This window comes from Enhydra lutris, unplaced genomic scaffold, assembly GCF_002288905.1.
Source record: "Enhydra lutris kenyoni isolate GAN:26980312 unplaced genomic scaffold, ASM228890v2 scaffoldscaffold37, whole genome shotgun sequence".
Lineage (NCBI taxonomy): Eukaryota > Metazoa > Chordata > Mammalia > Carnivora > Mustelidae > Enhydra > Enhydra lutris.
The window spans coordinates 26,755,908-26,769,049 of NW_019154121.1; the positions used below are offsets into that span (position 1 = coordinate 26,755,908).

Genomic DNA, 13,142 nt, shown 5'->3' on the forward strand with positions numbered 1-13,142 from the left:
TGGGGGGAGCTCATCACGGGGCTCCGTCCATGGGTGGAGACTGCTCTCCCTGGCTCCTTGGCTGTCGTTCTCTGTTTCTGAGACAGGAAGCCCACTGAGCCCAAGGCTGGGCCTGGCACCTTCCATGCACAGACGCAGCCCGGAGCTGCGTGGAAGGGAGCTCCTCCGGGCGCACGCTGCTGGGGGCCGCTCTCCTCTGGGCCCGACTAGGCCCCTCTGTCCTGAAGAGCAGCTCCAGGCCTGGCCAGTCCTCACTGCAGCTGGATGGGGCCCAGGAGACCACTGCACTCACGTCCCCACGGCCCTCCCACAGGTCCCCTCCCCCGATGACCCGCCTCGGAAGTGAGCCTGGCATGGGGTGCTGCTTCCTTGTTCTTGCTTCTCTTCCTGACCAGACACTTGCACCTTCTCATGGCTCCTTGGGGCCAGGTGACCCCTTTCTACCTGATGTTGTCTTGGTCCCAGAGCGAGGGCCAGCTGTAAATCCCTGGTCAGCCCCTGCCCTTGCCTTGCTTCCCAAATGGGAGCGCTCCCCACCTGCTTTCAAGTCAAAGACGCCGTCCCTTTCCCTGAAGCCGGAGGGTGAGAAGGTGGGAGAGCTGCTGGGTGACAGGAAGTCTGCCGGGCGCGCTAGACGGACACCTGGACTGTGTCTGCGGGGAGCTTTCTGAGGGCGGGTCCTGAGGGAGGACACCAGATCGGAGTCTGAACCGGGGAACTCCAGAGATCAGTGGGTGCCTCCCACCCAGATTCTGCTCTCCGGAAGGGATTTTGGCTACATTTTATCAGGGACGTGAGCTGGGAAGGTACTAGAAGGTACTAGAGGGTCTCGCAGGTACTAGAAGCAGGGAAATGGGAGTCTGCCGTCGGGCAAGGAGACTGCAGCAGCAGTGGGGAGAGCTCGGGCCCTGGCCAGGCTCAGGGTTAAAGCAGGAAGCTGACGGGCCGGGCTCTGCTCGGTGGCCCCCATGTGGCCGCTCCACCATGGGCCTCCCAGGCCAGTGTCCAGATGGCAGGAATGGTGGGGGGCCCAAGGCGCCAAGTGGCTCCCACTCTCTGGGACCTTCGGGGGTTGACTTGAAGTCAGGATGCATGCCTGGGCCCAGGACATCTGCCTTCAGTGCACAGCCCTGGGAATCCACAGAGCCTGGGCTCGAGTCTGCTTCTCCCACCTTCTGATGGTGTCACTTCGGGCAGGTTAGCCTTTGTCAGCCTCGGTTCCTTCAGCTGTAAAGTGACCCTGGTCACCTCTGCCGGGAGGGTCACGTGAGCGGCGGTCTGCCCCTGTGGGCATGAATGCCCGGCCCTGTGAATGGGCGGGGCTGGGGGGCGCACGATGACACCGGTTGCCCACTGGCGTCTGTGGAACCCGGGACCTGTCTCTGTGCTCCGAAGGCTTCTTTTTCATTGTTCAAGAGATGCTTATCGTTGGGCACTGTTGTCAGGAGCGAGGGCTGTTCTAGGCTTTGCGGGTTCCCTGCGCCCCAGTGGTGGTGAGAGCTTCTGAAACCAGGGCCGAGGTACCCGGTGACGAGCCCCCTGCAGCCTGGGGCCGCCCGGCCGTTTGTTCGGGCCCTGCTGTTCCAGAACCCACCTGGGTCCTATACTTGGCCTCATTCGTGTTGCCCCCTGAGCTGCCTTTCCTGAAGGAGCCCTGCCCTCAGCTCTGGGGTCCAGGCCCTTCTCTCTGCCCTGCTCCTGCCCCCTGCTGCCTGCGTCCCCCCTAGAGCTGCCCCGGGTCCCCAGTACCCTGGGTGTCACCCAGACCTGGACATATTCTGTGGGTTTCACCGTCCTGCTTTCTAAACCTCGGGCCTACCCTCCCCTTCCCTTCCCTGCAGCACTGGGGAATGGGGGGGATGTGCGAGCTGGCGGGTGAGCGCCAGAGACGAGGAGCGGCGCTAACGCGTGTTCGTCTGTCTGCGTGGCCCCTAGGATTACATGCAGAACATCCACGGCAAGGAGATCGACCTGCTGCGGACCACAGTGAAAGTACCAGGAAAGCGCCTGCCCCGCGCCACCCCTGCCACGGCCCCAGGCACCAGCCCTCGGGCCAACGGCCTGACCTCAGAGCGCAGCACCTCACAGCTGGGCGGGGGCACAGGTGAGGGGCTGCTGTGGGCGGGGGTGGGGGCGCGGGGAGAGCACAGCCGCTTTGCTTGGCGAGATCGGGGAGGGCGGCTATGGAGGCCCAAGGAGGTAGGCACTGTGGGGCTTCCCTCTGTCCCAGCCTGGGTGCTCGGGGCTCCCAGCATGCTCGTCCCCCAGAGTTCTGCTCAGCCAAATACGTTTGCCTGGGCGCTGGCCTCTTGGGACCAGGTTGAGGAAGTGGCCGGCACGGGGCCCGGCAGGCGGTGTGGACATCGGGATGGGCCAGATAGCCTCGTGCCGCCAGGGGCCGTCTGTGGTCCCGGCACTGTTTCTCCTCAGCGGGAACCAACCGGGGCGGGTGGTGGTGGGCGCAGGGTCTCTCGCACGCGGAGCAGCCTCGCAGCCCGGCGTGCACCGGGGGCCAGCAGGGGAGGTGGACGTGGCCGGAGCTCCCCGGAGCTCGCCTGGCGAGCACGCTAGGGTCTGCAGCGAGAGGTCGGGTCTCCGCTCAGAGAGGACTGAGCTTCGGGAGAAGCTGGAGGCCAGGCGGACTCTGCCACACGTCTGGCGGGGTCGGGAGAAGAGCTAAAGGCCAAGAGACTTGGAACTCACGGTGCGGCAGCTCTTCCTTGAGCACTGCTTACCTTTCTAGATGCCGCTGCAAGTTTGGGTGAACAATGCTTAGGGTTCTTTCTGTCCCCAGCTCTGTCTGCCTCGCCAGGCCCCTGGGGCTCCTAAGCCACTGTCCCTCCCCAGGCCCCAGATCTGCCTTGGCATTTCCAAGACTTCGCTCTCCCTATGCTGTCCCAGGTGACTGGACCCCCTTTTGCTTGCACCCAGAAACAACTGCTTACGACACTGTCCTGCCCTCCCAGGGGCTGCCAGTGCGTCTTTGCCCTGGGGTGCTCTGCTCATCATCACAGTCCTAGGCCTCTAGGGACATTCAGTTGACGGGAGCTGGGTGCTAAGTCTGGAATGGATGGAACAGGCCCCCTCAAAAGGCTGGTGGGACCCACACTGCACAACTCTGGGTCCAGAGAAGAAGGCCAGACGGTGGCCTCCTGAGTGTGCTCCTTGTCGGAGGCACAGGGACACCTGGCTTCCCAGCCCGTGGCTTGTGTTCAGCCCTGCTGACCAGTCTGGGGGCATGGGGGGGGGCAGGGGTGTCGTCTGCTGATGGACACGTGCGCCAGAGCTGCTCTAGGTCAGGCTCCTTTCACTCCGTGAAGTTGAGATTCTCCTCCCCATTTGACGGATGAAGAAACAAAGGCTCAGCGAGGTTCAGTAACTTGTCTGTAAAATTCCACAGTAAGTGGTAGAGCTGGGGTTTGGACCTGAGTGTGCCTGACTCGAAAAGCCATGTTTTACCCTCTAAGCCACCCCGAGCTCATAGAGAAGTCCGTGAACCATGCAGAGGGAGAGCTCCAGTGGACTAAGGGAAGGAAGGAAGCTAGTGAGAAAGGTACCCCCTCTTTGTGGGGCAGGCAGTGGGGGCGCTGCTGAGAGCCTCCCATGGGGGTGCACTGGGGCGGGGGGGGTCCAATGGTAAGAACTGTCGCCCCATGCAGTCTCAGGGCTCTGCATGGAGAGCTATGTCTGGGCTGCTGGGAGGTCACGGGCGAGCAAGGGTAGGGGGGCTGGGGATCTGCCAGGGCCCTGAGGTCTCCCGGAGCTGCACCCACAGGTGCACAGTGAGAGGCAGCCTCTGATCTGGCCTGGGGCGTTCGTATCCCATGGAGGAGGAGGAAGTATCAGTACTCCGAAGGCGGGGTGGGTGGGGGAGCCTTGCCTGGAAGTCAGGTAGCAGGACTGGGCTGTTTCCCCAGAGGGAGGGACACAGTAAGACACTCTGTCCTGTCGCAGTCCTGGGCCCTCTGAGCCTTCCCCTGGGGGGCAGAAGTGCACACGAAGAGACACACGGCGCCCTCACCCACAGGACGACCAGCACCCACGGACACTCACCAGCCTCCCCCGAGCCCGTGTCCCCTCCAGCACACGCTGGCGCCGACCTCATGCACACTCAAACATGTCTCCCGCTCACCAGGCGATGTTAACATCTCATTATCTTTGTTACTGTAATTACATTATCCGCTGCTTTATGCAGAATTATCCTCTGAGGACTAATTGATGGCTCCATGTTTAATTCATTAATCATTAGCATCAAATTCGACAATTACAGTGCACACTGATTGTGGGATTGCGGGCGCAATGAGGGAAGAATTAACAAAGAAAAGGGAAAGCACTTTCCCTCCCTCGGGGTTTTGAGTTGGGAGGCTTGGGGAGGAAGTGGGGCCTGGGGTGGCTTTGGGTGGGGCTCGGGAGGAGGCAGGGATAAGATTTGGAACCCAGGAGGGGACGGATGCAGGACTGGGGCGGGGAGAAGCAAGGTCTCTGAGAATTTTGGACCGGCGTCTGCCTCTCTGGAAGGTCTCCTGCCAGGGAGCCAAGGGGCCCCTGAGGGAGGCTGAGCTGGCAGGGGACCCGTGAGGCCCGCGGAGTGTCAGGGAGGCGGGGTTCCGGAGAGGGAGCGTCAGCACGCTGCCTTGAGGGGACTGGAAATGGGGTCTGCTGGAGGGCCACGCTGGCACCACACGTATACTCATGAGCACTTACTGTGGGTCTGGTCCTGCCTGGGGTGCTAGGATGAACACAACAGAAATCCAAAACTTGCCTTCCACCTTTCCGCATCGCACGGTCCCCGGAGCATTAGGGATGTCCGGCCTGTTTCTTTACCTTCTAGTGGCTTCCGCCCAGGGCTTCCATTCTTAGACTTCCAGAAACTACACCCGTGTCCTCCCGGCACTGGTTTGAGGCTGAGTTTGCCACCTGCTCTCTCCCACTTCGTCCAGCTCCAGGCCCTGTCTCCGCCTCCTTACTAACCTCCGGCCCCTGGCCTGCTCTCCTGCCTTGCATTCCGAGGTGCGACACCTCGCTTATGGCCCCCCTGTTCTCAGACTCCCCACCGCCGCCGCCTTCGGGCCTCGGTCCCCGTCCGTGGTCCTTATGTGGACTGAGGTGAGAGAGCAATGGAGGTCCTCGAATTGTCGTGGGCTCCGAGGCCCCGTGGCTCTCCCGTGGGCTCCCTGCAAGGGACTGCGTGCTGAGGGAGGGAGGCGGGACAGCTCGGAGGGCACAGGGGACCCTGCCGGCCCGGGCCTCGGTGCTCCTGGAGCCTTTTTTCCCCTTGGCTCTGCCATTCTTCCCTGATGGGAAACGAAAGATTAATTTTCTCCAGCCCAACAGGATAATTACTAATACTAATTAGACATAATTACTTGAATCTGATACACTTATTTCTCGTCAGAATGGCATCAAAGCTGAAGCAGAGCAAATGGCAAATGTGGACTAGAAAGTGGGGTGCAGGGGCCTGGTCCAGAGGCGGGGGGGGTCTGGGGACGATGGCCAGACAAGGAGCACCACGTGCCCCCCCCCTCCCGGCTCCCAGGAAGGGGACGGAGGTGGCGAGGGGTGTGAGATGCGAGACCAGCTGCCTCCTGAGGTGTCAGGGACCCCAGGCGAGGCCTCTTGTTCTCCAGTAAGCCTGGCCCAGTACCTGGTAAAGCCCTCATTTGGGGTCAGTATTCTGCCAGAACTTCTCGAGTTCTGCCTATAGCATTACTTTCAGGAAGGTCTGTGTACCCCTCCGCAGCCTCCCTTCCCAGTCTGACCCTTCCCCCTCCCCCACCCTGCCCCCAGGTGCCCCCTACTCGGCCAGCAACCCGGCCTGGGCTGGCCCTCGTCCTGAGGGGCTGCACCAGCGCTCCTGCTCCGTGTCCAGCGCCGACCAGTGGAGTGATGCCCTGCCCCCAGGTACGCAGGCCCCGGCCCACAATACACGAGGGCAGGCCAAGGGGAGGGGCCCCTGCCAGAGCTTGTCGCAGGGGGCCACAGGCCCAAGACACGGTTCTGAGACACGGACTCCAGCCTCCATCCTTTCTCCAGCGGCCCAGGCCAGCTTCCTGCCCCTTTACCCCTTCGCTGGCCCTAGGCCCTGCCAGCGGCTGGCCGGTGCCAGAGATCTTCCCTTCCCTTCCCTCCACAGCTTTTCTGCCCACCCGCTGCCGTCCCTAGGCAGCGCTGGTGGCGGCTGGTGGCCGCTGGCGGCTCCCGCTTCCCCATCAGCCCCCTGCGCACCAGCTCATCAGCTTCACCGCGGGGGGGACAGGGAAGCGGCTGAGCAGGGAGGTCGGAGGCTGGGGGCTTGAAACATGTTTTGATGGCGGCAACCTGCCCGCCACGGAGAGGGGGGTTCCTGGATGATAGGATCCGGGATCCAGAAAGATGGTTTTCCTACCCGTGCTGCCTCCAGTAGTCTGAGGCCTCATCCCGTCTAGCTGGTCAAAAATTCTGCCTTCTCTCCCAGCCATCCCACCTTCCTCTTAACTTTCCTCGGCTCATCTTACATTTTCCTCCCGTTACGTCCATTTTTATTCCTTGCTCTCACATCTCCACTCTTCCCATCCCCTTATTTTTAATCCCTCTTTAGCGCACATGGACACACACACACACGCACACACACACGCACTGCCCCCACCCCTGCTTCCCCCATCTTACTCCCATCCGTCTCCCTTGGCCCCTGTCCCCTCCCGGGCAGGTCCGCTCTGCCCCCTTCACCTCCAGCTGGGCAGTAGTGCCCGGCCAGGCCCGAGGCCCATAGACTCTTCTCCTGGACCTTCCCGGGCCGCGTCCCCCTGGAAGAACTAATCCCAGTCTGAGCCCCGAGTGCAGGAAGGAAGGGGTGCTCTCTGCACAGGGCGGCTCCCCACCTCCTGATCCAAGTCTGAGCCTCCTTGGGGGGAGTGACTGTGGAGCGCTTGAGAAGGGGAGCTGGGGGGCTTCCCAGAGTCACTGTCCTGACTGCGGGCCTCGATAGGGCCCCTCTGTTGAGTCTGGAAGGAGGAAGGCAGGGAGGGAGGGAGCGTGTCTGCCTCTAATGAAGTTTGACATTTAGTGGTGAGCGCCGGGCGGGGTGTGGGAGACGGGAGCTTGATTAGCGCGCTCTAATTGACAGTAATTAGGCAGCTCCCTGATTGTTTCTAATTCTGCTATTAATTGTGAGGAGCGGGGAGTGTGATTGAGGATAAATTTGGTGCGGAGCTGCTGGGGCTTCAGCTCCCTGTGAGTTCCCTGGGCCGCCTGCCACCCCTCCGGGCTGCCGGAGCCCTAGCCAGCCGTTCAGCCTCGCCTCGCCTCTGTCCTTCTCTGCCTGAGTTCCCCACACTCTCCTCTCTGCCCTTCTCCTCCTCCTCTGGTCTGGGGGCGCTCGGGGTTGGTTGGGACTGGCCTGGCCTGGCAGACCCCTCCCTCGGCAGCTCAGGGGGGCGCTCCCAGTGGCACTAGGCAGGTCGCATGCTCTGCCCACCACCCTCCCCTCTTCCCACACTTCTCCAACTCTCCCCTCACCAGCCAGTGGCCCAGCTGAGGTGCTCAGTTCCAGCCCCAAGCTGGAGCCTCCCCCATCTCCCCACTCCAACCGGAAGAAGCACCGGCGGAAAAAGAGCACCGGGACCCCCCGACCAGACGGCCCCAGCAGTGCTGCTGAAGGTTAGGGGGACCTACAGGGAGCCCGGGGCACAGGAGGCGGGCTGTGGGATTCGGGGACCATACTCTCAAAGCAACCCCATTTTCTCCGTTTTAAGAGCAAGTGCTTTGTGTAAGTAGCTGTAACTGTAGTTCCACTTCTTTTGGTTGTCCGGACTTGGTATCTTAGAAAAGCTCCTCCTTCTGCCTAATTAAAACCCTTTCTACTAAAATGTGAACCTTTTAATCCTTGGAGAAGGTGAAAGACAGCAGGTGGCTACTCCAGTAACTCTTCCAGACTTGTGGGCAGGACCCGTGTTTCCTGTGGCTCTTGTATCACCCACTGAGCTTGATGAGTGCTGGGCATACAATAGGTGCTTAATACGTGTGTAGGAGCTGGCCAGGTCTCTCCTGACTGGTCTTCAGGTTAAGGAATTCCAGCTCCTCAGGGCCTTTCTCGTAATCTGGTGTTAATCATAGCACTCCTCTGATTTTCTCCAAAGTCTCTTCAAATGTTCCTCTTCTCATGGTTGGAGTCTTTCCGCTTCCACCTAAGTCTAAGCTAGACTGATACGCAGTGTCTCACTTCTCCCATTGCCAGGGCAGGGATGTGGGCAGGAGGGCGGAGATGGCCTCCATGGGGAAGAGCTACCTCTCCGGCCTACCTGTGGGAGAGTGATGCTTAGCGGTCCTGGCCGGAGCCCAGCTGCCCTAGGGAACCGGGCCCCCCACACAGGGCGGTTCAGAGGCCGTGTGGAGAGCAGGGCGAGGTGGGCTGGTGGAGCTCGGGGAAGGAAGGGGCACCAGCGTCCTTCTAGGAGGCAGTTCCCGTTGAGGGTGCCCTGAGAGCAGGAGCCCAGCAGGAAGACTCCCAGGGACGGTGTGTCCCTGGGTAGAACCTGGGATCCAGGCCTTTGCCTCTGGCTCCGTGTGCCTCCCCCCAGGCCCGAGTTCCCTCCGAAGCCGCTGGGACACATTCACACCGCTGGTTAGGAGGTGTTCAGCCACAGGGTGGTGGCCGTTGGCATGGGGATTCGCGTGGCTCTCTGTTGGTCTAAGCGGAACGGAGCTTGGGGTCCCAGTGTAGCCCAGCGCACTTGTCACTGGCGCTGTCGTTGGGGTCCTGTCTGCTCAGACATCCCAGTTCGTGGGGAAAACGTCTCCTCTCCCCATCCGCTTTTCCTTCCTGTCTGTGCCCGGGGAGTGGGGGAGGGGCCGCTCCCAGGAGCCCCACGCTGACGCCGTCAGGAATATTGGGTTTAATGAGCTGCAAAATGAGGCGCTGCAGCTGATGCGTACGGATGGTGCCCACGCCCGCCTCCCCCACCCGCTCCCAGCATCGCCTCCTAGCGCCCCGCCGCACCCTTCCCCAGACGCTCCCCGCTGCTTTCTCCAGGGAGCGCCCCGCTCCGAATTCCACACCCTCTCCCGCGGGGCAGGGGGGCAGAAGCCCCGCACCCCGCCTCGCCTCCCTGCAGTCGGGCTCCGCAGGTGGTCGGGCGCTGAGGGGCTGAGGACCCCTGCGCACGGCTGCGAGTGGCCCCGGAGCGCGGCCTCGAGCTGCGGGGAGAGGAGACCCTGGCGGGGCGGAGCCGTGGTGGCGGCTGTGGCAGTGGGGGGCCCCGCCCTGACGGCTGCGATCACCCCCGTCCTCCACAGAGGCCGAGGAGTCGTTTGAGTTCGTGCTGGTGTCCCTCACCGGGCAGACGTGGCACTTCGAGGCCTCGACGGCAGAGGAGCGGGAGCTGTGGGTGCAGAGCGTACAGGCCCAGATCCTCGCCAGCTTGCAGGGCTGCCGCAGCGCCAAGGACAAGGTTGGCACGGAGGCCGCACGGGGGCGGGACCCCAGCCGGCCTCCTGACTGACCGGCCGCCCTCTGTCTCTCCCCCGGCGCAGACTCGACTGGGGAACCAGAACGCGGCCCTGGCTGTGCAGGCTGTGCGCACCGTGCGCGGCAACAGCTTCTGCATTGACTGCGACGCCCCCAGTGAGTGCAGAGGCCGGCAGGGCCGGGTCGGGTGGGGTTCGAGAACCACGGCAGAGAGGCTTGTGGGCGGCCCTGAGAGAAGGCAGGGAGGGGCCTTTCCTGGGGTCTCCGTCTGGCTGCCTGTGGCCTCACGGTGCTTCCTGTCCTCCCCTAGATCCAGACTGGGCCAGCTTGAATCTGGGCGCCCTGATGTGCATTGAGTGCTCGGGGACCCACCGACACCTGGGGGCTCACCTCTCCCGGGTCCGCTCCCTGGACCTCGACGACTGGCCGCCCGAGCTGCTGGCCGTCATGACCGCGATGGGCAACGCCCTGGCCAACAGCGTCTGGGAAGGGGCCCTGGATGGCTATGCCAAGCCCGGGCCTGACGCCTGCAGGTGAGTGGACGGGGGCACGGGGAGCTGGCAGAAAGGGCGGGGGCGTTGGCGCCCCAGATTGGGGAAACGGGGGGTGGCGCGGAGTGGTGACAGTCGTGCTCTAAGGGTTAAAAGTGGCCGTTGCTCTGCTTGGCAGTTGGCCCCTTGGGGTGCCCCTCCCCCTCCCCGCCTGTCACTCAGGCTCCTCACAACAAGAGGCCCTTTCTGAGCCTTATCAGCAGGTCAGGGGCCAGCGGGAGGCGCATGCGCAGGGCCCTATCGCTGGTGGCGTGAAGGCCCGAGCCCGAGCCCGGAGATGGGGAGAATGGGTGGGAGATAGGCTGGTGCGTGGGCCCCGTGGAGGCCCCCCACCCGCTTTGTTCCAGCAGGGCCAGATAAGCCACCAGGGGAGCCCTGCCCGGAATCCTGCTGCCCTCTCAGCCCCCGAGGGGCCTCCCTTCAGTGTTCCTTCTTTTCAGCGGTTTCCACCCGCACTGCACTCCCCCTGCGTGCCGTCCCTGTCTCGGGCCTGTCTCTTCACTGCTCTGTCCTATGCTTCCTCTGTTCCTTCCGATTCCCCTCCGGGGTGTCGTGTCAGTCCCCGAGCACCCTCCCCAGCCCCCACCCGTTGGCTCGGACCCTTGCTTGGCTCATGGCCTGGTGGACCTGTGTTGCAGAGAGGAGAAGGAGCGCTGGATTCGGGCCAAGTACGAACAGAAGCTCTTCCTGGCCCCACTGCCGAGCTCGGATGTGCCGCTGGGTCAGCAGCTGCTCCGGGCCGTGGTGGAGGACGACCTGCGGCTGCTGGTGATGCTTCTGGCTCATGGGTCCAAGGAGGAGGTGAACGAGACCTACGGGGACGGGGACGGGCGGACGGCTCTCCATCTCTCCAGCGCCATGGCCAACGTTGTCTTCACGCAGCTGCTCATCTGGGTGAGTTGTGGGCTCCCTGCGGGCCTTTCCAGTCCCACCCTCGAGGGCTCCTCGGACCTGTCTGATCTTTTCGCTCCGGCCCTTTGAAAGCCACCTCTCCTTTTTCCCCAAGAACCCCCACCGTTCTTGCCACGTCATGCCAACTGTGACATTGTACTTTCTTCCGCAGTACGGGGTGGATGTGCGGAGCCGGGACGCCCGAGGCCTGACGCCGCTGGCCTACGCGCGTCGGGCCGGCAGCCAGGAGTGCGCAGATATCCTGATCCAGCATGGCTGTCCTGGGGAGGGCTGTGGCTTAGCACCTGCCCCCAACAGAGAGCCTGCCAACGGTACCAGCGCTTCTGCGGAGCTGCACCGAAGTCCTAGCCTTCTGTAAAGCCTGCAGGACTCCGTGGCCTGGGGCCCCTCCTCCCTCCAGGTACTGAGGGGAGCCAAGGCACAGAGACTGAGAAGCAGGGACGTGCGGAAAGGAAGGAGAGGAAATGAAGAGTCGAAGAAGAGAAGAGCTCAGCGGAGAGACAGAGGGACCAGAGGCGACATCTGGGATTTGAGCTGCCGCAGAGAGGGAGTGGAACTACTCTAGCCCTCTACCCTACGGTGCCACTGAAAAGGGACAGGACCCTTTGGAGGTACCTGTGAGGAGAGGGGAGCAGGACCTCTCCCTCCTCCAGATTCCTACCTTCTCCTGCCAGCCCCCTACAAGCCTTCATCCTAAAATGGAGCCTGGATGGACAGGGCACAAGTTGGGGGGTGCTGGAGGAAAGAGACGAGGAGGTGATCTGAGAGTCCCGTGTAAATTTGTACATTGGAATATTTATGTTTGTGTACATATCTGGTGTGTGTGTATGATGAGCCAGTAAACCAGACCGTGTGTGGCCTTGTTTTCCCCTCTTCTGTCCCCACCCTTCAGCTCTGCCTGTTTCTTTGCCCCTGTCTTCTCCTGCCTGTACTCTGGGATTGCCTTGAGTAGGTCAGTAGCACCGCCACCCCCTGGAGGGGGTTCGGAGCTCTGCGCTGCTTTCCCCTCCTCCCACACCCCGCCCCTGCCCTCCGTTACTGCCCCCCCACCAGCTGGTGTCCAGTAACCTTGTGCCACACCTGGTGCCAACCAGAGCTCACCCAGAGAGGGGACAGAAGGATCATCCCCTTTCCTAAGAGTCTGGGAACTAGCTATATAGCCAGACAGACGTCCAGGCCACAGGACCAGAATTCTGAGGATGCCATAAGGGTAAGTGGCTAGATGTTATCAGGCCAGCCCTTCTCTAGGGACCCACGCCTAGGCTTTGCTTTAGAGGAAAGGGGAGGAGGTAGGTCACTGATGGCAGAATAGCCACTTGGATTCCCAGCAACATCTTGCCAAGCTGGGGGCAGAACCCTGAGCTCCCGGTTTTCCCTTTGACTAGCCCTGATCCTAGAAAGACCTGAGGGAAACACCTTTATGCCTTTCTTGAAGGATGAGAACTTGCCAGGTTAAGGTCCCTGCTCTCTAAGGAGCTTACCTTCCATTCCTATAACCACTTTGCTGGTGGCCCTTGTTTTCTGCTGCACTTACTGAGCTGGGTGTGGCGGGGCTGGCACACTCTGGGGGCACCTGCCTGCCTATAGGGAGATAACCAGGCAAATGCTACACAGAGAGGAAACCAGACTGTATTTTCTTGATTCACAGCCCCTCTGCAAGGCCAGTAAGAGCCTTAAGCAAAAAGAAGAGCAGAATTAAACAGGGCCTTGGGTATGTATACGAATGAGTCCCTGGGCTCAGAAATTATTAGCTATAATCACTTCCTTTATTTTACCTAAGGAAAACCAGCCGCTCCAGTGGCTGAATACTGCCTGGTATAGTTTAGGAGGCTTCATAGGTAAATCCAGAGGAAAACGGTCATCAGGATCTTGGTGTCCCCCTAGCCCCCACCTGCCCTGGGGCAAAGAGCCAGAGAGTCTCCGCTCTGGCCCTAGACCTGTAGACATGAATTCCCAGCTGCCAGAGTGACAGCAGCTCCTGGGATCATCAACCACTGCCTGGCTTTACCCCCAAAAAGAATCGAACCCTGTAGGTTCCTTATCTGGGCAGAGACCACCCTAATCTAGGTCAGGAATGGGGCTGGCCTGGACGGCGTATTTTAGCCTAACGATCAAGGCTTGCTGAAATTTAGCCAAATAGAGAAGACCTGCCCTGGATCTGTGTGTCCCAGCTAGGGAGCTGTGGCGCGGTGGTGAATAAGCAGGCACAGCCCCAGGCCGCGTTCTGTTGGGTCGCC

At 61.7% G+C, this 13,142-nt stretch overlaps 1 protein-coding gene across 3 annotated transcripts in view; it reads left to right on the top strand.

Annotated features, from left to right (window-relative positions):
* LOC111154323 (ArfGAP with GTPase domain, ankyrin repeat and PH domain 3) overlaps positions 1-11,764 on the top strand; it is a 56,383-nt gene extending 44,619 nt beyond the window's left edge. The window contains exons 12-19 of one of the 3 annotated variants that reach the window (XM_022513846.1): positions 1,936-2,104; positions 5,788-5,909; positions 7,491-7,635; positions 9,271-9,425; positions 9,508-9,598; positions 9,753-9,975; positions 10,632-10,887; positions 11,057-11,764. In XM_022513846.1, coding sequence (XP_022369554.1) covers positions 1,936-2,104; positions 5,788-5,909; positions 7,491-7,635; positions 9,271-9,425; positions 9,508-9,598; positions 9,753-9,975; positions 10,632-10,887; positions 11,057-11,263 — 1,368 coding nt within the window. In that variant the 3' untranslated portion in view covers positions 11,264-11,764. The remainder of the gene's footprint in view (positions 1-1,935; positions 2,105-5,787; positions 5,910-7,490; positions 7,636-9,270; positions 9,426-9,507; positions 9,599-9,752; positions 9,976-10,631; positions 10,888-11,056) is intronic. The other 2 variants (XM_022513847.1, XM_022513848.1) reach the window with 2 other exon arrangements.
* Positions 11,765-13,142: the final 1,378 nt, after the last annotated feature.